The sequence below is a fragment of the Manis pentadactyla genome, chromosome 3, assembly GCF_030020395.1.
Source record: "Manis pentadactyla isolate mManPen7 chromosome 3, mManPen7.hap1, whole genome shotgun sequence".
Classification (NCBI taxonomy): domain Eukaryota; kingdom Metazoa; phylum Chordata; class Mammalia; order Pholidota; family Manidae; genus Manis; species Manis pentadactyla.
This window is the reverse complement of record NC_080021.1, coordinates 218,803,433-218,829,140: the sequence shown is the minus strand read 5'-3', so window position 1 is coordinate 218,829,140 and position 25,708 is coordinate 218,803,433. Positions and strand designations below refer to the sequence as shown.

General features: G+C 58.3%; 1 protein-coding gene across 3 annotated transcripts in view; it reads left to right on the top strand.

Annotated features, from left to right (window-relative positions):
- Nucleotides 1–25,708, top strand: part of VAV2 (vav guanine nucleotide exchange factor 2) — a 171,938-nt gene that overhangs the window by 101,460 nt on the left and 44,770 nt on the right. For all 3 annotated transcript variants that reach the window (XM_036901424.2, XM_036901422.2, XM_036901420.2), the window contains exon 4: nucleotides 12,507–12,575. In XM_036901424.2, the coding sequence (XP_036757319.2) occupies nucleotides 12,507–12,575 (69 nt within the window). The remainder of the gene's footprint in view (nucleotides 1–12,506; nucleotides 12,576–25,708) is intronic.

The following is a 25,708-nucleotide window of genomic DNA, read 5'->3' as shown; positions in this document are numbered from 1 at the left end:
GCCGCAGTGCGGGCCTGGGTCTTGCACATTCTGCATCCTGGTATCTTGTACATTGGCATATGGCAGCTGAGTCTTGAGTGCAGGGATTGCAGCAGTGGGGACAGCACGTGCTGCCTAGAGCATTCCAGAGCCTCCCTGGGGCTCCATGGAAGGTTCTAGAAGGGATGGTGCTCCTGCGGGGAGGCCAGGCAGGAGGGAAGGTGCTGGGCCTTCCTGTCTGGGAAGTGTTAGAGGAGGGAGTGTGGCGGGGTGCAGGCCTGGTCCTCTTTGTTCCCTTTGGTTGAAGGATGCCAGCTGATGTGGCAGCCACAGCCAGTGACAGGGCCATTCCTGGGGGGGGGTTGGGGGCCCGTGTGTGGGCGGGGCCCTCGGGTAAGGCTCTGCTGGCCCTCCCCCTGTCCCCTCCCCACTCCGGCCTTGCAGGTGGGAGAACAAAGGCTCAGTGGGTATCTTCCCCCTTCCTCTAAGAAGGTGACACCAGCCTGGCCTGCTTCTGGGAAGGAAACTTATGTCGCCTCAAGCGCCCCGTCCAAGCTTGGCTGAGAACCCTCTCCCCCCACTTGGTGACAGGCATCCTCGGGGCAGAGGGGAGAACCAGACACCGATCTTGGTGGCACTAAGGTGTCCCGGCCACACTGGCCGCTGGGTAGGATCTCCTGGCTGATACCGCGGGGGCTTCAAACCTTCCCCACCGTCCGGGGCTACAGCATTGTTCCCTGGACACCTGAGTGGTCCCCACCTGCCGCTGATGCGTGGCCACAGTCTGTGAGCTCAGTTGTCCTTAGGACCGAGGGACAGAGTGGGTGTCAGCTCAGCCTGTGGCCTGGCACGGGGATGTGTTGGACAGGCTGTGGCCGGGTGACCTTCCGGGGCCGTGTCCGTCCCAGACACAGGGAGGGGCCCGTGTCCTCCCCTCCTCCTCCTGGTGTGCGCCTCTCTGCTGCTACCACGAGAAAGCTGGGGAGACACCCTTGTTCAACAATATCAGCTGGCTGTTTCCTGCTGGGGCAGCAGGAGAAGCAGGTCCAAGGCTGGGGACAGTAGGGGGAGGGGCCGCCTCTCGCTGCCTCAGTCTCCCCAGCTGCAAATGGGGGTCTATAGCAGCCACCTGGAAGGCTGCGAGGGTTAAAGCAGAGTTAAAGCAGCCTGGTTCCTGACTCCCTGGCGGAGTGGGTGTGGGGCCCCATCTGTGGAGAGCACGGCCGTGCCCAACCCCAGGGGTGCAGGGGCCCTGGGTCACCACTCCATACGAGGTGCCAGGGGATCATAGAGGGTGTTGGGGGATCGCGTGCCTCCGAGGGTGTATGTCTGCTCCAATCTGTGGCTCACACGTGTCACACCAGCTGCCCACCCTGGCCTTCCTGGGGCAGCTCAGGTGCCCAGATTCAGAATCACGGTGGGGGAGATGTCTCTGGTGCCACATTGGCCTGTCCTTGCTGACAGATGTGCCCTGTGCCGGGACAAAGGTCACGGCTTGGTGAAAACTCCAGGAGTGGGAGCTTCCTCCTGGGCCAAGAACTTGTCTGCACCAGCCAGTGGGACGGAAAGTCAGGGGGTATTGAGGTGGCACATGTCACCATGACCCTTGAGACTCCCAAGGTGCCCAGGGTGGGATTTCAGGCCCTTGGCAATCACACTAGAAGGACCCTTGATCCCCTTTTACAGGTGGGGACACGGAGACCCAGGGGCATGACTCTCCTGAGGTCCCCAGCAGGCAGAGATTGGGTCTGGGGGACTGGTGGACCTGTGGTGTGTCCATATGGTCCTTTGCTCCAGCCAGGGAGTGCCTGGGGCCACAGGAGCTGGGAGAGGCAGGAGGGCTCCTGCTGACCCCACAGCCGTGCGGCCCTGTGACACTGTGGTTTAGGATTTCTGGCCTCCAGCACCGAGAGAATGGAGTGTAGTTGTTGTAAACCACCCAGTTTGTGGTACTTGGCTAATGGGCAGCCCAGGACACTTACGCGGTGGGGACGTGAGTTTGCTCGGGGGCGGGGCAGGTGGGGGTCCCTCAGCCTCTAGCTTGCCTGGTTTGTGGAGGTGCAAATGTGCTTCCTCAGAGTCCATCAGCGCCCCCACGAGCCCTTCCCTGGTTCATGGCAAGGACAGTGGGCACCGGGGACAGAGATGTTAGGGACCATGCCCCCCTCAACTGCTTTCCTGCCCTCTGGGGAGTGAACATGGCTTCACTCTGTACCATGCAAAACCGTGAAGGCTGCCTCTTCAGCAAGTACAACCATTAAACATTTATCAGGGCAGCTGTGTAACAATACTGGCTCATTTTCAGAGACTGGGAGGAAGTGTTTTTTGGTGGCGTTTAACATATGCAGAGGGGATGTGAGGTCATTAAAAATGCCCACAGAACAGAATATGATGTCCTGGCACGGCCAGCGGTGTTGGGGGGCCATAGCTCTGGGGTGACTCTGCCACGCTTTCCACAGCCCTGAGCTCTGCTCTGCTGTGGCTGGTGGGGAGGAACCTGCCCAAGTCTTAGCCGTGGCAAGAGGCTGGCCAAGGAAATGAATCAGAAACACTGCAAGATTCAACATCACTCTGCGGAAGGTTTTCAGGTGTACGTACATCCAGTTACTGGCAACCGTGGCACTCAAACAAGCCCGAGGCCCACTCGTCTCATCACTGGGGGTCTTTAGTAATAAAGGGACAGCCCCCCAGATGCCACCTGGGCTGTCCTCGTCACTTGATTCTTCCCCGTCAGTACCTCCTCTGTGCCAGCTGCTTCTCTTAGGATGGACCAGGTTCTGCAGAGGCAACAAATAGCCCCCAAGTCTTGATGATTTAACAGCATCGAATGTGTGTGTCTGGCCCGCGCCCTCGGTGAGTCAGGGGCCGGCTGTGTTCTGCTCCATGTTTGAGAGTCAGGTGTGGGTTGACTCCCGGGAGCACTGTTTTGTCATGTCATGTGATGAGCCAGGCTGTGTGTCCTTCTGTGGCCTGTGCCACGTGGCTGGCCCTGTGGAGCTGCTCCCCACCTCGCCCCCAGCTCTGCCCCCCACACAGTAGGAGCGGCGACCACGCCTGGGGCTGACGTCTCCTGTGGGGCGGCTCCCTGGCTGCCCACCTGGACCCTGGCAGCAGGGCTTTCCGCCCCACTTTGCAGAGGAAGCCAAGGCCCTAGGGGGACGCCTCTAGCCCAGGGTCGCCCAGCTGGCTGGTGGTGGAGCCTTATCCCCTGGTCTTCCGGTAGGAGTCAACTGTCAGTCAGCTGGGAGTGGGGGGCCAGCCCAGCCTTGACCCAGGACAGATTTGCTGTCCAGAGCGTCTCTGAGCCGTCTGCTCAGCACCTGGAAGTGCTGGTCTCTTGGGGCTGGGAAGACAGCCTCAGGTCTTGGTGCTGCCCCTGGGGGCACTGAGACTCCATTTCCCTTTTGGGGTTGCTGGCAGGGAGACCAAGGCCGGCCTCCGCCCCACCCCACCCTGGAGGTCCTGGCCCTCCGATCACAGCAGAGGGCCCTGCTGGCTTTGGTCCTGTGCCCACTGGGGCTGGCGGCTACAGAAAGCTGGCTTTTCTGCCTTTGGGTGAATTACATTCTTGGAGCCCCCTTCCTTGGGCCCTCGGGGCCCTGCACGTCTCTCCAGCCTGGGAGGCCAGCCAGCCACAGCCCCCCCAGGAGGGCAGCAGTGCAACAACATGGAGTCTGATGAAAACGGTGGCCTGGAGCCAGGCCCTGAGGCCTGGCTGTGCCCTCGGCCATGCAGACTCAAGGTGAGCAATTGCAGGCCTGGAGTGCCAGCCTGCTCCCAGCCACCCCGCCCAGGACTGCCTTCAGACCCAGGCTGGTGCCTTCCAGAAGGGCCGAGTCCCAGTCCCCTGATCTGAAGTGGCCAAACTGGACCCCCTGTCGCACAGTGGCAGGGCTTCAGTCCTGTCCTTGTCCTCACATGGACCCAGGGCGGCAGGGGCTGGCTGGGAAACTGCATGCATTTCCCTCTCATCCTGGCCTGTCACCAGTCATGAGCACCAACTGTGGGCTGCCCTCTCCCCTGCCCTGGGGTCCAGCGGGACAGGTCTGAGGGTGGTGGTGTGGGAGGGATTCAGACTTGATAGTCATGCTCCCCACAGAGGAGGCAACCTTTTATCTGACTGAGCCCTGCGGAGCGTGCAGTGGCAGGCCTGGGCCTCTCGCGGGCAGCTCTGGGAGGTCACCAGTGCCAGTTGGAGAGGCGCTGTCCCCTGACGGGATGGCCTGTCTGCACTGGGTGGGTAGCAGGCTGAGGAAGGAAGATCGACTGGCTTGTTCTGACAGGTGGGGCTGCTTGGCAGGAGCGCAGTGTTTAACAAGGGAAACCGCGGTGCTTGGGCCTCCCAGCCAACTAGCAGGGCACACCAGGGTGGGGCTGGCCTGCTGGGTCCTCCACGCTGCTTTCTCGATGTGCCTTTAAAGTTGTCTGGCTGCATTTCCCTGGCCAACTGGTGCCAAAGGGGGGTGATGCCCAACATCGCCTCCCACCCAGGCTGACCACCTGCTTCTCCCTGGCACCTGCCCGTTGACTCCTCATTGCACCGGGGGAAATGAGGCAGAACACAACAGTGCCAGGAACCCCACCACAGCCCCACGACACCTAATTCCTGAGGCCCAGGAAACCCCACTCCTGGGCAAACGAGCCGGGTGGCCACCACTACAGGCAGGGTGCCGGGCACCCCCAGGTCTGCTCTTGGGGCTGTGGGCTGTGACCCCAGGACCCTGCCCCTTCTCTTGGGTGCACCAGGCTGGCCAAGGAGGACCGGAGGCGTCTGGTGCTGCCAGTTATGTGGACCTTGGAGTCCCTTTGTAGGGAGTGCTTGTCCGTGAGTCAAGGAGAGTTTGGAGCAGTTATGAGGCACCTCAGCCCTGAATCACTGCCATCTGAAACACCAGCAGGACGTGGAATATGACCCATGTCCTCGGCTCTGTGGCGCTCCACGGGCCGACCGAGTAACCACGTGGGGGCCGAGCACTGACCCGGAGCACCCTTATCTTCCAGAATATGAACTTGTGTTTCTGGGCAGCATTCTTCTTCCGAGGTACAGGGGCAGAAGGTGTCCTTCGGGTGGGTTGGAGGCCTGAGTGCCCCAGGGCTGGGTTGGAAGCACCCCGAGAGGGGCACTCTCCAGGAGTGCCGGGACCCAGAGGGGCTCCTGAGGCTGGCCCAGGCCTCAGCACCTGGGCTGGGCAGGTGGGCTCCTGGGCGAGCTGCCGAGGGGCAGGGGCAGTGACCTGCACTGTCCTGTACGAGGTGCTCACTGGGGGGAGGGCCGGGCTAGAGGCTGCATGGTCGTCTCATCTATCTTAACAACAACTAATACCCACATTCGACATTTCCAGAAACAGGTTTAGAGAGGAAGAGAACCCGGCTCAGGGTCCCGTAGTGAGCCTGCTGTAGGGGTTTGCACCCAGATCTGTTAATCTATCACCCCAAGAGGCCTTGCTCTTTGCCCTCCCCAGGGGGCCTCCCCTAAAATGAAGGCAGTGGAGGTAGTGGGGCTTCTGTTTTGGCTTCTGGTCAGTGCTTGGTTTCCAGGGTGTGGGGGCAGCAGACCCGGTCCTGAGCCGGGCCATCCACAGGCACTTAGCTCGGTGGTGAGATGCTCACCTGCCATGTGCAGGGGGCTCCCGGGTCTGGGGTGGAGGAGCCCCCAGGGAAGGTGGGCCCAGGGGCCACCCATAGCCCTGCACAGTGGAGGACTGGATTAGGTTTCGCAGAGCGGAGGAGGCCACTGCCCTACACGAGCCGGATGGGTCAGCAGCCGGGTCAGCCCCGAGCTGGGTCTGAAGGATGAGAAGTCAGCCGGGGGGTTCATCGGCACCGCAGCCTTGCATTCTTCCATCAGCTGCTGCCCAGCGGAACATTCAGTCAGCGCTGACAGGCGGGCCGTGTTTCCCGTGGATCCCCACACTCCAGGTCCCACAGCCCTCACTGGGTCCTCCCTCCCAGAGCTCCGAGGCCCGAACCCGCCTCCAGGCCAAATGTGTGTCTGGAGGTCCTCTCTTGGCTACTTTGGTCTTTGTAAACCAAGTCTGGCTGCCCACTGCTTGGGGCCTTCCAAGAAAGGAAGCCCTAACCGTCGCCCCCCGACCCCCAGCCGAGCTCCTGGGGACCCAGCGGCACAGACCTGTGTTTACCACCTTCAGGCCCAGGGCCCCAGAGCTTCCCGCCTGCCCCCTTCCGACCGTGTGTCCTTGGCCTGCAAAGCTGCAGGCGCAATTGCACATGTGGGCACTTTTCAGAGGCGGTAGTTTTTAGCAGATTCTCCAAGAAGTCCCCCAGGCAAGGACCATAGGCGGGTTTGTTGATTACAGAGCTACGTTCAAGCAGCACCTTCTCCCTGGAGCAGTGACAAATGGCAGCCCGAGTGTCCAGCTCAGAGCGGGTGCCCAGGATGAGTGAAGGTGATCTGGAGGTAGGAACTGTGCCCTCCTCCGTTCTTTGTTCCAGCGCTGGAGTTCAGGTGCTCCTAGGAATCCTGTTTCCAGCTCTTCTCTGGCTGGTGACCCGTCTGGGGCCTGGCGCTGGGCTGTGATAGTCTTGCCTACAAACAGCCATGCCAGCCACAGCAGCGCCATGCTGAAGTTGATCCTCATGGGGGACATCATAATTTGGGGGGCCTCTTGGTAAGCAGTGGCTCCTCCTGCTCGGGGAGCTGGGCACAGCGTGTTAGATACTGTCTGACCCATGGGCTCCACTGGGGATTCCTCTGCACCGAACAGCTTTCCTGCTTCCTGCACCAGCATCCGCTCAGTCCCCTCGTTGGCGCAGGTGGGAAGCTTGGCTTCCTAGAAGCCAGGCACAGGGAAATTTACCCTCGGGAAAGTCTGATGGGACAAGAGGAACCCAGGCCGCCCCGGGGCACCTGGATGGCCACGCTCTGGCGCTTAACCCACGATCGTTTCTGTGCAGATAGATCTGCAGGGCTTGCTTCTCATCCCCTCCTCCTAACAAGCAGATCAACTCCCACAATAACATCTGGGCACTGACAAGCCAGGGAGGGGGCAGTTGCTGGGTAGGTACGGCACAGTGGGGTCTGCACGGTCAGCTGGTGCCTGAGACAGAAGCGATGGAGCCAGATCTTGTTGCAGAGTGACCCAGAGTCACCCGCTCTGGCCCTTCCTGGGCTTCACGGCACAGCTGGAATGTGGCCCCAGAAACTGCCCGAACCCCCTCTGTGCACACATGCCTCCCCAGTGTTAAGTAGGGTCAGTGTTGTAAAGTCGTGACTCAGAGGTGACTTAAATACCTCGGTGTGATTTCTCAGGAGCTCTTCTCAGAGGCGCTTCCGTGTACCTAACTCAGGGCTGCCGTTTGTTGTTTCGGAGGGAAAGAACAGCTTGAGAATATCTGACATCCATCCATCCCCCGGCTAATCCACCCACCCACCCGCCTGTCCTCCTGGCCATCTATCCATCCTTCCTCCCCCAACCCTCTCATTTCAGTCATCTGTCTGTCAGCTCACAAACCCAACCACCCTTCCCCCCATCTGCCCTCCCAGGCATCCATCTATCCATCTGTCCATCCATCCATCCACCTATCTACCCGTCCATCTACCCATCTGTCTGTCCATCCATCCGTCCATCTGTGCATTCATATGTCTGTCCATCTGTCCTTCCATCCATCCATTTATCCATCTGTCCGTCCATGCCTTTCTAGGTCCAGGTGTTGTGCTAGACGGAAGTGGACCCAGGCTGATAGTGGGAAGACACGTCAAGTGTTCTCCCCTGAGGTGGGGCTGGAATTGAGTCTTGAAGAATATGAGGACTTGGGGGGAATGGGGCCAGGCAGAGGGAGGGGCCCTCGCAAAGGCTGGAGGCAGCGTGGATGTAGGGGGAGGTGGGGAGAGGAGAGCAGACAGAGGTCAAGGGTTGGCAGGTTCTCCCCTGCCCCGGGCACCTGTCCCGTTTCAGGGGAGCCCCCAGCAGGCAGTCATCGATCCATGTGCGGCTCCGTTCTCGGGGTCTGTGGCCGAGTGGGGATGTTACAGTGAACGCGACAGGGGCTTCGGTAGCAGGCGTAGTCCTTCTGACTCAATTCGCGTTTTACCTGCGGTGGGTCGGACAGGGGTCAACCAAGACACTGAAAGACACAGAAAAGGAAATTGCGAGAAAATCACACACTCACAAGAATGAAAGAAGGATTATTTTTCTTAAAGAGACAAATGTTTTGAAGTTATAACTATTGTATTTCACTGAGCACCAACTTTCCAGTGGCCTGGAAGGAAACAAGATTCCAAAATATTCTGGGTAATGAAGCTTGTAGGCCCTGAGAAGTTAATTTTCTTGGGTGGTAGAAAATGCCTTGGGTGAGGGAAAGGGCGGTCACAGAAATAACAACTAACTGCCATTTGGGGAGCTGCTATGTGTGGAATAGTTTGCTGTCCATGGCTGCTCTTTGCAACAGCCACTACAGTTATCTCCGTTTTCCAGGGGGAGGCAGTTGAGGCTCAGAGAAGCTAAGTAGTTCATCCAAGGCCCCACAGAGCAGGTGGTGGATGGGGGGGATTCACACCTGGGGGTGCCTTTCTCCGGAGCCTCCCCTTTCTTCCCTTTCCTGCCTCTGCCTCGGCTCACCCGGCTGAGTGGGGGTTCTGAGTGCCCGTCCGCTGGAGGGGTAGAGCCCTGGGCTAGGAAAACCACCGGGCTTCAAGGACAGGAGTGTTGTGGTTGGTGAGTGATGTCTGTCTGGGTGTACGAAGAGTGCCAGGTGCCGTGGATTCGCTGGCCCTGTGCGGGAAACGGAAGGTCTCGGCTCATAAAGCCGAACACAGATTCCCCCAGTGTTGTTAGGAAATCTGAATGGAGCTTATGAAATAAAATTAGTTTGGCTGAGTAGAGTCCCAGTATGGTGACCTGCTTTCAACACATTCAAAAGACACAGCACCGCCCTGCTTTCCTCAGCAAGCTGACGCCCCTCTATGCTCTGACCCTGTGGGCTCCTGCAGCCCCGGAGGCAGGAAGGGCCTAGAGCACCTCCCATCGACAACCTCTTTCATGGAAGGGCATCAGCGCCCGGGTGGCCCAGGGGGTCCCCAGAGAGTGGGCCAGATAAACCCTCCCAAGGGACTTAAGAGCACGTGCCAAGGCTGGAAGGCATCACCCAGTGAGTTTGTGCAAATGCAGGTTTCTGGCCTCCCCCCTCAGCAGTCCTGACCAGGGGGCTGTGCGGGGTCCGAGAACCGGCAGACCTGTTGAGCCCCCTGATGTTCCTGTCAGTGGGAACATGGAGGGGGGGCGCCCTGGACACCTTGGTGCAGCTCTCGGGGGAGGTCAGGCTGGCCTCCAGACCCCCGGCCGGTGGTAGTGAGGCTGGGGCCAGACCCACGTGTGAGCAGACGCGCTCTTTCCATCAAAAAGAGCAGGGTGCAAACAGCTGGTGCCCCTTGAGCAGGGGCTGTGCACGTGGCCCCGTATTTTCGCTGTAGTGATGATGGTCTGTACTCTGGCTCAAATGCACACACATGATGTTCACTGTAGGAAAGCTGGGAAAAAGAAGAAAATAATTTATCCCAAGTCCACCAGAAGTCACGCCGTTAGCTTTTTGGGGTGAGTGCATGTGTGTGTGTAAGGGCTTGAAGCTTTCAAGTTTTTAATCAGAGCTGGGAACGTTTTGCCTTAAAACCTGTGTTCGTGGAGCCCGTCCCACACCAGCACGTGTTCAGAAACGCACGGCACCCTGCAGCTCAGTCAGACGCTATGGGGATTTCCCTACCAGATGTGGGTGCAGGGTGGGTTTCCAGAAGTGGAGCCCCAAGCCGCCAGCCTGTACCCCCCCCCACCCGTCCTGCCAGGGTCAGTCACGACAGCCAGTGTCCGTGCCATGTTGGTGTTTAACAAGGTCACGTCCTCTATAGCGCTTCAGCGAATTTCCTGCTGTTGGCTCTTCTCTCCCGAAAGCACTTTAATCCTTGGCCGCCATGTGATTTTATACACAGTGTACTTCTGTCGGCTACGAGTGGGTTTTTAAATTTTTTGTTGAGAGGCGAGGAAATGTTTTTATAGTAAGAGTATTGATTGAATTTTTTCCTGATTATGGAAGGAACACCATTCATCACTGGAAATTTGGAAAAGGCAGAAGTGGCTGACGATGAGGTTGGAGAGGCAGATGGCCAGACTGAGCGAGGGTGGGGGGCGTGGGGCTTGGCAGTGGGAAGCCTGCCCTGGCCGTGGGGTCTCTGGCGAAAGAGTGAAAACGCTCTACTCTGGGGTCCTGCAGCCGCAGCTCAGCCTGGCCCCAGCCTTCCTGGCACTTCTGTGAGCGCTTGCTGTGGGCTGGGACCTTTGGCAGTCGGGGTCAGTTAAGAAACCAGAGCTCAGGTCCTCAGCCCCACAGCCATGCGGGATCGGGATCTGGGGCAGCTCCAGCTCTGTTGTACGGCCGGAGGGATTTCCTGGCTGTAAGCTGTGCTGGGTCAGCCAGGGGCCCTCCCTGCTGGGCGCCAGAGCATCACGATTGCCGGCTACTCCCCCCACACCATGACCCCCAGATACCCAGCTGTGCTCCTCCCTTCGTGTCACATGATGCCCAGGGGGGTGCCGTTGTCATGGTGATGGGAGGATGGAGGGGGAAGCTGCAGGGGGGAGAAGGAGCCCGTGCACAGGGAGGTCAAGCCGCATGCTGCCCTCATGGACACGGGCTCCTCCTGTGAGGCCACCACTGGCCTGGTGGGTCTGCCTTGGGGACCTCAGACCTGGGGTCACAGCAGGTCTGTGAAAGAGCCAGACAGGACCCAGGCCTCCAGCTCCCGGCTCAGTGGGCCTCCCCACAGAGCGCAGATCTGGGGCCTCGGTAGCGTAGGCTGTAGGGGAGCAGGTGTCTACCCTGCTGAATCGCCCTGCTGAGCAAATGTCAGCCTGACCCCAGATGAGGAAGCCCCCAGGCTAGGTCTGCAGTATCCTTCGTGATGTTTCCTAGCAGAACGTGCACCCCTGGGCTGCAGGGAGATGCTTGTTTAATTATGGGGCATTTTCATCTCCTGCAGCGGTGAGCTGTTTTGCCTATTGCTTTCGGATGAGCTGGCAGCCTGCTCCTCCGTGCAACAAGTCTCTGCTGTCCCTCCTGGCGGCCGGCTCTGTGTGACTGGTGAAGCTTGATGGGGGGGACATACAACTTGTCTGTAGGTCCCTGTGGGAGAAGCAGGGATGGCACTCCCACTTGGGCACGCAAAAGACTCCTGCAGAGCCCTGGAGAGGGCACGGGAAGCCGACTTCCTTGAGGGGGTGCTGCGTGGGCCCCCAGTGCTGGTGGCGGCATGTGTAGATAGCTTGCCTGCCCGTGTCCCTCCCCAATTGCTTCTTCAACCAGAGTACGCTGTCCTGTCTGCAGACCAGCCCTCCTCCAGTATGTGAACTGGGGTCTCCTTACGAAACCCCCAAGTGGCAGTGAGGGGTGACAGTGGGGGGCTCACCCACCTTCCAGTGTGTGGGCTGTGTGCTGGTACTGCACCCGTGTCCTCTGCCTTGACCCTGGCCGTGCCCAGGGCTCTGTGTCGCATCCATCTCACAGATGCACAAACGCAGGCTCAGAGAAAGGCAGGGCCGGGCACTGAGCCTGGTCTGTGGGCCTGGGGAGCCACCGCCCCTCCCTGTACCTGCCAGCCCCCAACACCTGGCATGGCTGTGGCCTGCCCCTTCCTCAGGAGTCAGGCCCGGTCTCATTTTGTGTAGTGTAGGCATGTGGCTGGGGCAGCGGCTGGGGCTGGGGTTGTGGGGCAGCTTACAGGCGGGGAACCCGGCAGAGAAGGTCCCCGTGGAGGAGTGCAGGAGACCCTCTGTGCTCCTTCTGGGGCTCATCCTCACGTGGCTCCCGCTCCCAGGGGCTCCCTTTCCGGGACGGGCGGCCAGTCCTTTTGGAAAGGCAGCCCATGGCGGGTCAGGACGTGACGACCCCACGCCAGGCCCTGCCAGGCAGGAGGGGTGGGTGAGTGCTTGCCTTCTCACAGGCCCTGGCCAGTGCCGGGGTGCGGCGCAGGCCCCCACTCAACAAGTTCTGCCGCTGTCCTCTGTTCCCAAAGGCCTCTACCCTGGAGGTGGAGGGTGGGAACCCCTGAAGCCCTGCCCTTCCTGCCAGAATTCCCTCCTGTGCCCGCTCCTCAGGTGGCTGGAGCTGGCAGCCCTCTCACCATGTGCTCCACCTCGAGGGTGCCCTGGGAACCCCACATCCCCACTCCTGGATTCCCCTGAAGTGGGGAGGCTGGATTGTCACGGGATGAAGGCTTCCCGCTATCTCTGACCCTCATGTGCCGACTGGGGCGCAGGGGCCTCGAGACTGGGAATGGCCTATCCCGTGTCCCGGGCTGGGCGGGGCGGGGGTCCACTCGCGCGTGGCACCCCCGCCTGGCTGGCTCTGTGACCCCGGCGCAGCGCAACCCATAGCCTCCATGAGAGCAGACAGCCGTTTGCTCCCCCTGGCAGAGCTGAGCAGGGCCCTCGTTCTGGGGGTCCTGGGATGGGTTCCGGGCTGGGGTCCCTTAGGCCATGGTGCCACAGACCTGCTCACCTCACTCTTGTCTCCCTCCACAGGCCTTTTCCCTCGGAGGAGACGGCGGAAAATGACGATGACGTCTACCGCAGCCTGGAGGAGCTGGCTGAGTGAGAGCCGGGGGAAGGCGGGGAGGGAGGGGGTCCCGGCGGGGTCCTGCCCAGGCCTCCCCGCACCCCTGGGCATGAGGTGGCTCCCACACCGGAGTGGGGCGTGTGCTTCTGCCGGATCCCAGACAGATGGGCGCTGTTTCACGTGACACCTCCCTGTGCATTCTGGAAGGCCCCCAGCACGTCCGGTGGTGGCACGGGAGTGGTGGTCTTCTTCCACGGGGTCAGACATGGGTTGGAGGAGCAGGGGCGCCCGTCCTGCAGGAGGGGGACTGAGGCCCAGGAAAGGACGGGCCTGCCAGGCACCTGGGTGGTCACGGCACCTCCTGACCTGGCTGACTGCTGCCTTCAGGCCGAGTGGAGAACCCTCTTCTCGGCTTCCTGCTGATGGGAGCCTCGTTCCTGCTTGGCAGCAGGCATTTCTTTGTTCCTGGATAAACGGCTGTTCTTCCGGAAGGCTCTTATCGCCTCTCTTCCCCTTCATCTTATCATGCAGACTGAGTGTAAGAGTCAAAATCAGAGCTAGCCAGCCCTCCTTGTGTGCCTGCAGCGTTGGGGCCCTTCCTGTTCACCATTGCAGCCGGGGCTGCCTCCAGGGTGCAAAGCCTGGGGAAATAGTTTTTGTGGGGTCCCTGTCTGTTTAAATCCCCAAATCAGCACGTCAGCAGAATGCTGGCAGCGCAGTCTCGTGATTCTGTGAGTAAATACCTCAGCAGCTAGTGGGAACGGCTCCCCTCGGCCCATCCTCCAGGCCTGGGCTGGCCCCACTATGAATCGGGAGCTCCCTGGGGCCCCTGGCCCACCCCATGAGGATTAGAGGGTTGGAAACGCCCTGAAGGGGGCAAATGGGGCCCATGTGTGCTGCGTCCAGGGCCTGGAGCCCCCACCTGCATGCCAGGGCCTGTCCTGACTGGTCCCAGGAATCACAGGCAGGCTTAGAAAATTTTGAGAAAGTGGGGCCTGTGGGAGCGTGGGGCCAAACGAGGGGCTGCAGCCCCCACCTGTAAGGGGCGAGCACACCAGGTGCAGACTGGCACAGCTGGAGGGAGGTGCCCCCAGAGATAAGGACCCAGCCTTTCCTCTCTAATGCCTTCAGGCCTGCCTGCAGCCCTTCACTTGCTGCGCAGGGTCAGAGCTGCCTCTCGCCTCCCTTCCCTCCTTGCCCCCCTTGGAGGCCTTCTCATCTGCCAAATCTGGCCTACGCATCCCCTCTTTGGGAAGCCTCTCACGCGCCCCCTCGACCTAGCCAGCCTCGCCACCTCCCAGCCCGCAGAGCACCCACACCTGTTTGGCCTCTGGGCCCATCCACTGTCCGTAGACTGGAGGGTTCCCAAGGTCAGACCCTGCGTTGTCTGCATGCCCCTGCCCGCCCCCAGGAACACCACCTCGTCCCTGGGGATAGCCGCCAACCTCAATAACAATAGCGACAGTGGGCATGCAGCCTTTGCAGGCCAGCACGGCTGGGACTTCATCTCCTTAAAGCCCGTAGCCCCCATTTTATGAGGTCTGTTCTGTGGTGTCCCCATTTTACAGATAAGGAAACCGAGGCCTAGAGAGGGGAAGCCGCTGGCCCATGTTACTTGGCTAGTATGTGGCAGGGCTGTGACTCGCCCTGACCTCCCCACCATACAAAGTCGGTGTCCCCCAGAGCCTGGGAGCTCCCCTGTCCAGTGCTGAGGGCAAGGTCCTAAACTCCGCCAAGTCACCAACCTGAGGTTGGGGATCTGCACCCCCCAGGAATATCCCTCAGTGGTCAGTGCAGACTGAGCATGTGCAGCAGACCCGGCATGAACACCCCTCTGTCCCAGCCAGCCCCTGTAGCTGCACCCCCCACCCCGGGCTCTTCCTTGTCTCTGGTGGCTTGTGTGGGCCGTTCCCTCCTGGCTGCCCACCTGACTCCCACTGGCTCCTGCATGTTCAGTTTTGTGGACCCCTGCGAGGTGAGTCAGATGGTGACCCTGACTCACAGATACCCCTGGTGCCACATCCCCCATCCTCTGCCATCCCAGTCAGTGACTAGCCTCCAGATCCAAAACAAAGAAGTAATTGCTCTCGCTTGGACAAGTGGTCCCGGGGCATGCGGCTTTGCACAGCTCGGTGACGTGATTGCGTCACGAAGGGCAAGCTTCCTTAATCCAATGAGTTCCTGTGACTGCAGGTACTGCTGACATAAATCATAAATTATAAGGAAGGGGAATGGATTTGAGTCTTTAACCTGCAGTTTGGTCCCAGGGGCTCCCAGTTTAATAAATGTTTCATGCTTTTCTCTCCTCCTTTCGCTGAAAAGCATGATTTCTTAGCATCCTGTCTCCATGGGCTTCAAACTGATATTTATCCATTATGGCAATTTACAAGATACAGACAGAAATGCTGTTTCTTACTGGGCCAGTGCTGGGGGTAGTGGCAGTGGCTGTGAGCCCACGGCTGGCACTGGGGCACCGGCCCAGATCTGATGCAGGCGGCAGTGGGGAGCAAGCAGTGACATTTGGAGCAGAACCACCTAATCCTTTCCTCTGGGCTCTTGGCCAGGTGTCAGGGGTGATGACCAGGTGTGTTTCCAAGGGCCCCTCCCAGGCGCCAGACCCCAGCTGCTCTGTGGCCCTGGGGAGAGTCAGACTTGGGCTCCCTGCGTGGCTGGCTGGCCGTGTGGAGAACCTGGTGTGGTTCGGGGAGCACCAGAGAGGGACCAGCACGTGTGAGCGGCCTGCTGAGCCCTCCCATTCATTCATTCATCCATTCACTCCTGTGTTTGTTCAGTCCCAAGTGAACACTGAGCATGTGCTGTTAGCTCTGGCGGGAGCTGGAGATACAAAGGGGAGCGAGCCGCAGCCCTGCCTCCCAGGGTCCGGTCGTGGGGCAGGCGCTGGGGTAGAAGCTAAAGGGCCGTCCGGGGCAGTGGATGGGAGTTGCAAGAGGGGCTAGCACACGCTCTGTTGGAGGACGGGTGTGGGTCTCCGGCGTGGGACCCTCCCAGACCTCCCGTAGAGAGGCCCGCCTTACCAGGGTGCGGAGAGCCTTCACAGCCCAGCATCGAAGGCTTCGCAGCCTCAGCCCTGGGATCCTGCTCCACAGTGAAGCCCCTTCCTCCCTGCCCAGAGCAGGCACGCTGGCCGTGAAGCACGATCCATCCTGCTCCCGTCTCCTTGTGCCCAAAGCAAGCAAGGTCTTCTTGTGGGACATGCCGGGCAAGGCTCTTTCCCCCTTGCGTGGTCTTGGGCAAGTCACCCCCTACCCCATGCCTCAGTTTCCCTGTGTGTTACACCTGTGTTGGTATCTGCTTTGGGGACCTGCCGGGAAGATCTCCAGTGACACTGTGGGCAGCACAGTGCCTGGGGGCGCACCATGAGGGCTCAGGCAGGGTGGTGGTTCCCATGCACCCATGTTACCAAGGTCGTGGTTTTTTTCTCCAGTTTTCAAATGGCGTGGGAAGCACTGTCCAGAAGAAATAGAACATGAGCCACGTGTGTGATTGCAAATTTTCTAGTAGCCACATCAAAAAAAAAAAGGTGAAATTAATTTCAAGAATGTTTTTATGTGATGCAATATATCCAAACTATGATATAGCTCAACATGTAATTGACATGGCAGATCAGTAATGAGGTGGCTCACACCCTCTTTGGTCTCATGGAATCTGATCCGGTTGTGTGTTCTCCGCTGCTGGTGCAGCTCAGACCGGCCACGGTGTGAGCTCACAGCCGCATGTGGCTCCGGCCCCTGGGTGGGCAGCACGGATCTCGGAGCCAGAACACCATGCCAGGAGCTGGCACAGGGCCCCGGCGCGTGTGAACGGATGACTGTGGACGAGACCGCGTTCTCAAGTGCGCCAAGCCCACTTTTGAGATCATTGAATAATGTATCATCGAATAATAGAGCAGCTGGTTGAAGAAATTAACACAAAATATTGCCGCTTAAAACTGCTTTGTTAGGCAAACTACGCCCCAAAGGAGGGGCCTGGTTGTGATCCGCTCCCTGCTGGGCCTGGTGGCTCATCTCTCCCTGCTCTCCAGCCTGGTTCCAGGGGCTCCCGGGCGCCTGAGCCGCTGCGCCTCACCTCCCGCACCTGCCCGCCTCCCTGCGTGATGCCCGCTAGGCAGTCCCACGGGCAGCTCCCCGGCCCATGTCCGTGTGTGGACCTTGCTGCCACGACCTCTGTCAAGCTACCTGGGGGCCCTCGCTGACTCTCACGGGTCCCTCCTCCCTGCACACCTCCACAGCAGGATCGTGGGGCTGGGCCCTCGGGGTCTTCTGTGCATTGGAATGGCAGCTTTGGGGTTCGGAACCTACACGTTTTCTCTGCCTTGGAACTAGGGGCACGTGGAAAGGTATCTTGCCCCAAATTAGGCCAAATTAAGGGTTGTGCAGGAGTCATAGGTTCTTGCCTCTGCCCTGTAATAGGACGTCCCAGATCTGCTCAACAGCCTGGCCTGGGGGTGCTGGGGGTGGGAGGCAGGGATGGGGTCCCAGGGTTTTCTCCTCCCTATATGGGGTGACAGGCCAGTGACTCGGGGCCATTCAGGTCACGGTGGGGTGGGAGTGATGCCTAGTCCCACAGCTGCGTGAGGAGGGAGCAGTTCTCCGACCCATGGGGGCTCTGTCCCAGAGGGCTGCCCTCCTGGCCAGGCGGGCCCCAGCAAGCCTCTGACCAAGCAGCATCCATCCAGGGCAGCCACCACCTGAGTCCCGGGGTGCGAGACATGTGCCTGGGCCAGAGCTTGGAGTGATTGCGTGGGTGTGAGGCCCCAGGACTGCTCCTCTGCCCTTGGTGCCTCCAGGGAGCTGGGGCCCGGAGGCCAGGCAACTGTGCCCAGGCTCTGGCTTGGCCTCGTAGCACTTCTTTGCTTTCAAGGGGCCTCTGCTGCCTGAGTGGCACGACCCAGCCACTCCTGGTACAGGCGAGTGCCCGAGACCCAGCAAAGACACACCTCCCTGTGCTGGCCTCGGTGACTCTCAGACGTGTGCTATCCACTCTGGGCATGTCACAGCCTGCTCAGGGGCTCACTCTCCCCATCCTTGACATGGAAATGTCACCCAGACGGTGCACGGCACCCTCTGAGCTGGGAGGGTCCACGGTCTTATGATTGGGGAGCCTGCTGCTGTGTGCTCGCATCGCTTTCCATGGAGTGATTTTCAGGCTTCAACAAACATGACTGGGACTCGGCAGTGGATATAATTTATCTGTAAATGTGGAGCTGCATGCTTCACTACAACATCAAGTGACTCTGCAGCCTTAAATGTGTCATGTTAGCATTGTTGGGATAATTTTTTAAGGTGCGCAAAATGTAGGAATTTCCTGAGTCTGCTCCTTCAAGGAGCTTTGGTGGCTTCGTGGAGCGGGGTCTTGTGCCTGGAGAGTGGGGTGGGGGGCCTGCTTCTCCCACCTGGTCCTGAGGTGCAGCCGCTCTGTGTGGCATCCCTCACTGGAGGGGACTAGGCACAGTTGCTCTGCCTGTGACCCTTTTCCAAGAGAGCCATTCCCACCCTGCAGTCCTCGCCCACCCGCCCCTCCCAGGTGCAGAGGAAGCTCTATCCTGAGTTCACGTCCAGCAAGCCAGCTTGCGTGAAAGTTCAGGGTCTGCCTCTGCTTACATGCAGGGTGCCCATGTGTGAGGCCCAGTTCGGGTTGGGGGCTGGGCTTGGGGACGTCTCATGCTTGCCCCAAAGGCTGCTTTTCCAAAAGGGATGAGTTTGAAAACAGCCCCGTTGCAGATGGCAGGCCCCAGCCCCATTAGGCATCCTCCCGCCGCCCGCCCTCTGCACCCCAGAGGGCACATGCGCCACAGTCTGGAGGAGGTTGACAGCATTAAAGTTCATCCCTGGAAATCTGAAGAGCTAATTGGCTCTATTAAGCGATGCGTGGATTCGGCAGCATCCCCTCCAGCAAGAGAGGTGCTCCGAGGAATCGTACAAAACAGGAGGTTTTTATAGACAGGAGGGTGGGGCAAGTTATTAACCAAAGAAGGGACTCTTTCAGGCAGGGGGTGTGAGAGCAGGGGGCCTGATCGTGCAGACTACCCCATCTTCTCGCAGGGCAGGGCTCCCGTGACAGCTTAGCCCATCAATGATGCGGACCAGGAAATTCCTGACGGACTGCGTCTCTGGGGGCAGTTGAAACTGTAATGGGGTTGAAGTATTAGGCACTGGTTTGGTGATGTGGCCTAGCAGAAGTGACCCCATGGGGGGGCCTGTGTCTTTCTTTTTAACAATTATAAAGGCCCCCAGGGTGGAGGTGGCAGGGGGTGGTGGGTGGCAGGTGCCTTCCTCAGCCTGCCCTTCCGACGGCGGAAGGATGTGGTGGGTGGTGGCGAGGCGGCTGGACGAGGCTGTGTGGGTCCGGGGAGCCCTCGGTGCTGTGAAGATGTCTGGCTCTGCGGGCTCCCTGCTCGAGGGGGCCCTGCCCTGAGGCGGGGAGGCAGAAACTGCCGGCACAGAGAGGCCCCTTTCTCTAAAAGGCCACCTTGTCTGCTGGCCAGGCTACCACCCTTCCAGCTGTTCAGGCCTTCGTTTGTACAGACACTTAGGGAGCGCCCACCGTGTGCCAGGCCCATGTGGCCGCAGCCCCAGGGTCTCCTTGGCAGCATGTGGTCCCTCAAACCCTGGCCAGGGTCTCTCCTTCCTTGTGTGAGGCCCGCTGGGGACTGGCCGAATGGGAGGCAGGAAGCAGCCTGCACAGAGCAGGCCTGGGAGGGCCTGTTCCCGTGCTGAGCCCTGTGGCAGGTCCTGGCGCCTTTTCTTTGGGTAGAGAGGAGCCGGGCTCTGAAGGGGGAAGGCGCCTGGCCAAGGGCACAGAGCAGCCAAGGGGCAGAGCCGTGACTGAGGTCTGTCTGACTCAGAGGATATCTGCCTAACGAGCCCTCCCTGCCCCGGGGCTGTCTGATGGAGCCCACCTGGGACCCTGCAGGCCCCTCTCTTACAGCTCCTATAACACCCCAGGAGCTGTCCAGCCAGTGTCCACGGGGTCAGACCTTGCCTGCCAGAAGACTGGGAGGGCTTGCTGTAGGTGGTGTTGTCAAACATGCACTTTGAGAATGCACAGGATTTGCCAGAATGTGATTTAGGAAACATGCCCTCACCCTCGCCAGGTCAGTTCCTGCCTGCTTGTGGCTGGGGTACTGGGAGAGTCTGTCTCAGCTGTGTCTGTTACTCGGGAACCGAGGGCTGGTGACCCTGGCCCCAGAGTCACCCTGTATGTGCATCCCAGGGGTGGGGCAGGCAGCACTGCACCCCCTGGCCTCTCTCTCCTGCCCATGTGGTTTAGACAGGCTGCCCAGGGCCCCCTGCCCTGCCTGAGCTGGCTGTGGGACAGGCTGGGCAGGGGGCAGTCCATCCACACCCTGCCTGGTAAACAGGCTCATGGTGCCTCCCTCTTGTCCTGGGTATGCAGGCAGGTGGAACTGACTGCCACGCACTCTGCTCCCCGCGGCGCCCAGGCTCCCTGCCCTGCTCTCCTGAGGTATCTTGGCCCTTGGCTCATGGGCCTGTCCTGTCCCTAAAGGCCCTGGCTGCCCTGGGGCTTCGGTGACCTCGAAACCCTGCTCCCTGGCCCCTAGCACTGTGGAAGGCAGTTTGTTCGTCTCTGTGCCAGAATGAATGCCAGGCCCCCTTCAACGTGAGTGCAGAGCAGACCCCCCACTGCCACTCTGCTCTGTCTAAATATTCAAATGTACACAAGGCCAGCAGCTACGGCAGGGCCTTATATGAATTTTTGTTTTTAATATCTGGTTACACCTGAGCCCCGAGGCCGTGGTGGTCTCAGGGAGTCTGTGGTCTGATTGAGGGTCGTCTCTGCAGGGTGGGGAGGCCATCGTGGAAGGGGAGGTTTTCAAGGTGTGCACATGCATCCTGCTGTTGTCCAGAAGGGGGCAGGGACCAGATGGGCCGTGACCAGGAGAGGTTTGCATTCCGTGAGGGCCTCTCCAGGGCACTCCCCTGACAGTCTTCTGACACGCCATGAGGATAAAAGCGAGGCCTTTTTCACATTTCCCCGTGTTCAACATAAGCCTGACACACAGTGACACTTATAAGCATGATACTACAAAAAATGTTTTTTCATGTCGTTATAAAAAATCCTGCTGTGTAACAGTATCTGCTGTAGTGACCACCAAACTATTCATCTCACAAAACCCAGCCCAGAGGTCACCTCCTCCAAGAAGCTAACCGCAGCCCTACCAGGCTGACTGACGCGCCCTTTTCCCAGAAGAGTAAAAGGTACACCAGGATTGCCTTTGACTTTGCGTTCTTGTTTTCATGCATTTCCGCACCCTCCCAAGATGAGCTTCCCTTTGGGGCCGTCCCTGAGGGACCAGAGCACAGGAGCAGGGGGTTCGCCCCGGCTCCACCCCGAGGCACAGAGGAAGTGCCCAGGGCTGCAGTCCCAACATTCGCTCTTCCCACCTGAGCAGTGGCCCCAGGCGCAGTGCCGTCCCCCACTGAGTGCCCCCTCACCTCAGCCTTCACAACACTGCCAAGTGGGTGGTCCCACCTCTGTTTTGCAGTTGAAGAAAGTAAGGCTCAGAGAGAGAGACTTGCCTGAGGTCACACTGCACACTTCACATGATAAAGGAGGGACTAAGGTCTGAATCACCTGCTGCGGTGGCCCAGGAAAATTCCCCTGGGCTGTGACTTTACGACCAAGCCCTGATCCCTGATACTGGGGCAGCCCATCTACTTGGAGTCCCTGGAAAAGAAGGATCTCTAGAGGGTGGCACACGGCCCCGTGCACCCAACTCCCTCTGGAGTGCGGTGGCTACGGTGGTGTGTGGGTATGCTCGTAACAGCTTTGCAACCTTGGTGGACCACCTTGCCCTCTCTGGGCCCCGTCCTCCCACCTGTAGAGAGAGCAGCCCCTCTCTCACAGGTTGGGCTGTGGTCTGCTGAGGGCACGTGAGGCTGACCACCCTAATGTGTAGGCAGCCCGGTGTCTGTCTGTCTGCCTGCCTGCCTCCACGTGCAGACCCTGCAGCCCACAGCCAGCTCTGGGCCCTTGGAAGACCCTGTCCACTGCCCCCACTGAATGGTGTGGACCAAGGTCAGGAAATGTTTCCTAGTGACAAGTTAATGGTGGATTGGTAACCTGCTTCCCAGCACCCGGCAGCCTGGAGCCGAACCTGCACATCACACGGCCACGTCACACGGCAGGTAGCCATACTTCCCATCCACCGTAAACAGACAGACTCCCCAGAGGCAGAAAGTGGGGAGTTTGGTCCTTTCCTTTGATTTTCCTTAGGCGCTGGCGGAGTGGCGCCTCTCTGAGCAGCTGACTTCCTATAACAAAATCAGGGCACAGGTGAGGTTTCTCAGGGGGCGGTGGGGTCTCAGTGGCGCAGGGATTTCTGGTGGGTTTCTGCCCTCCTGGGAGGGCAGCAGGCCACCGGCCGCCTGCAGGATCTCAGTCTGTCGGGAGGACTGAAATAATTGTCGGGACTTAGCATCTGTCAGTGCAGCTGCCTGCCGGAAACCACAGGAGCCGGAGGCTGAGGCGAGCAAGGGGCAGGGGGGAGGCCTCTGTCCCCGCTGCTGTCGGGCGGGCTTGGGGCCACGGTGAGCCCATCATGTCCTGCTGCAGGGACATTGGCCCGGGTCTGCCCTGGCGTGGGCCTGGCCCAGGGGCGTACCTGTGTCTGGGCATCCACGTGCCCTCCCTTCACCTCTGTCCTCGGGCGGCTGGACAGGGGCCCAGCTCCAAAACTAGGAAGGCCGAATCCATGCCCGACACCAGGCTGTCACTTGCTAGTCTTCTGTGTTTCTAGACATCGGCCTGTACAGTGCTGACATGTCTGTTTGTTTAGCACAGGCCCTGGGATAAACAGTGTCTCACAAACCTCTCCTCCCGTGGGCCACAGTCGCCACTTATGGTACATACGCTGGTCATTTACACCAGCAGGTCTGAAGGTGGCTGGCCCTTCCAGTGACTCTACATGGGGCTGGTCATCTTCTCCTTAGGCTGGCTTAGATATCCTGCCCAGAGTTACAGAGTCAAGAACGGGTGGGGCTGAGTGGCTGAGCCAGACTAGCCTGACTGCTTCCCCCTAGAGGGTCACTAGCAAGAGTCGAGCTCCTACTGATGAGAGACCCCATGGGCCCCAGCCTGCTCTGCAAGGAGATGGGGGTCGGCCCCCTCTGGTCCCAGGTTGACCGAGCGCTGTGGGATGCAGAGCTCCAGTGTGGCCCAAGAGACTGGTTTGCAAAGCCGGGTAACTAGTGCGAAAGCAAAGCAGAGCATGATGGAATTGCTCTATGGTGATTCAGAGGCACTTTCAGATCTTGCAGGGCCTTGGTTGGGGTCGTTTCCAAGGATGACGGGAGGCTGGGCTGGGGCCTGTGTCAAGTGCCTCGCACGGGAGCCACGGCAGCCTCTCCCATAAGGGACCGCGGGGCGGTGGGGGTGGCTCCAGTTCTGGATGCCCGTCATAGCTGGGCACTCATCGAGCTCGTGCTGTGGAGAGGACAGACGCACACACTCGGAGCCACCTCCCAGTCACTGCGCTGCACTCCGGGTCACTTCAGACTGGGGGGCGTCTCCTGTGCTCTCCTCCCCCAACCCCACACCTGCCCTTTCCTTCCCCTGCCTTCCAACAGCCACGGCCCCCCGGGTGCCCTGGCCCAGCCGGTCCTGACATAAACTAATCTGCTCTAACAGATGCTTGAGACACGTAAGCCATCCCTTTAGCTAACAAGCAGGGTAACAGCGGCGTGTTCCCGCCATGCTGGCCGAGGAACCGAGCTATTGGGGACCCGAGCTGTCCCCGACAACGCTGCTGTGTTCCAGGAGCTTCTGCGTCTCAGGCGTAACTGCTGCCCTGTCAGTCCTGCCACCTGCTATGAGGCCCATGACTCAGAGTTGGTGCTTTTGTGATCTCTGTGTCCCCAGACCCAGTAAGTTACCAGCACAAAACTGGTTTTAGGATTAAGTAGCAATTTAACTAATCAAATCTGACAGGCTTTGTATCTTAATTGTTGAGTTTAACAAATATGTTTAATTTTACTGTCATAGTTTTGTTTTAATTTTTAGAAAGTCCGCTTCCTTGCTGTTGCTTTTATTTCCCTTCTCCCATAATGTGGAATGTGCACGAAGTGAAATTTCAGTGTCACTGTTTTGTGATTTCAAATGACGTGCGCGAACCTGTATTTCTTAGCACTCGTGGACCCGAATGAAGCGATGCTCAGAAGAGTGTGTTCCCGGACGGAGAGCCCTCCACGTGGAGAGTGTCGGATTGTGCGTCCTCTTTGGCTCTGTTGTGGAGACCCTTAGGGGAGAGACCAAGACCATCATAGGCAGAAAACAGGCCGCATACTTCCCCAGCCTCCTGCGGGCTTTGGATAATAGACATTTTGCAGGATATGAGAAGGCATGGTGTCTGCATTTTTTAGATTTTTCTGTCCCAAGTTAAGATGCCAAAGCACAGCTCTCCTTCCTGTGTCTCTGGCTGCCTGTTTTTAGCCTCAGTGCCCTGGGTGAGCTGGGAGAGGTGGTCGGGAAGTGGTGTGTGAAAAGTGATTCCATATGAATGAATGTTCCTTGTCTTCATTGATTTTGAGAAAGAAAAGCAAGCCGAGAACATGGTAGAGGACATGTGTTGAGGTGGCCGCCCTGTGTAGACATTCCCAGTGTCCCAGCCTGTGTGCTCCTGTCCCTTCTGTGAATACAGAGTTGCAGAAGGGACTGGGTGACCTCACTGTTACCAGGAGAACCCACAGATTCTTCAAGAAGTGCTCACTGTGGATGGGGTCGGAGGGTTTGTAGCCTGAGGACAGCCTCCCATCCGTGCAGAAAGCTTCACTCTAGCTGAGCTGAGGTGTCAGAAGAAAGAAAGTGCAGGTGGTTGAACAGCCAGAAAGTTAGGAGGAAAATGTTAGAAGGGAGAGACCCACAGAGAGCGGGAGTCCCAAGAGTCTAACGATCCACCTAAGTCCTTGGTTGGCCTCACGTAACAGGAAAGACCCTAGGGTTTCCCGCAAAAGAGTCAGCGACCGGAAACTGAATTCAGCAGCCATTGCAGCTGCTGCCCACTGCAGGGAAGACAGAGTTTGAAGTCTGAGTCCAGCCAAGTTAACTATTAGAACAAATACAACTCGTCAGAAGAAATATTAGGACCCAGAGTCTCTGTATGTCATTCATAATGTCCAGGGTCCAATAAAAAATCACCACACATGCAAAGAAACAGAAAAATATGGGTCACGTTCAGACAAAAACAAAGTCACTATGAACCAACCTTGAGATGGCTCAGCTGTTACATTTAGCAGCTGTTATAAATATGGTCAAGGACTTTGAGGAAAATATGCGTCCAATGAATGGATAGGTGGGGAGCATCAGCAGAGAAATGGGAACTGTAAGAGAGGACCAACTGGAGATCCTAAACTGACAAGCGTGACAAATGAACAGTCACTCTATCAGCTTAGTAGGACATTGCAAATGGCAGAGGAAAGCGTCACAGAGCTTGAAAACAGTTTGATGGAAGTTTACACTCAAATAGCAGAGAGAAAAGAAGATTGAGAAATATGAACAGAGCCTCAGAATGTGGGACAATATCAAGTGGCCAAATACAGGTATAAATGGAATTGCAGAAGGAGAAGAAAAAGGCTAACACAGGAAAAAAAAGAACACAAAATATAGTGGCCCCAAACTTCCTAAATTCGAAAACCTCTATGATAAAACTACAAAATGTTGCTGAGAGAAAGTAAAAGGAGACCTACCTAAATGAAAGCATATACTGTGTTCATGGATTGGAAGATGCTACTGTGAAAACATGACTTCCCCCCACATTAGACTATAGATTCAATAGAGTTCCTATTACGTTCCCAGTAGACTTTGTTTTAAATTGACAAGATGATTGTAAGGTTTATGTGGAGGTATAAGTGACCTTAGAATAGCCTAAACAATCTTATAAAAGAACAATGCTAGAGGATTTAAACCACCTGTTTTCAAGACTTTCTGGAAAACTAATCAGGACTTTACTTGGAATGAGGTTAGAGGAATAGGTTGATGGAATGAATAGGTCAGAGAATTCCAAAGTAGACTCACATTTACGTGTTTAGTTGGTTCTTGTCAAAAGGGTCTAAGTGATCCAGTGGGAAAAAGAAAGTTTTCAAAACCTGTTCTGAAACACCTGGCTATCCTGATGGGAGAAATGAGCCTC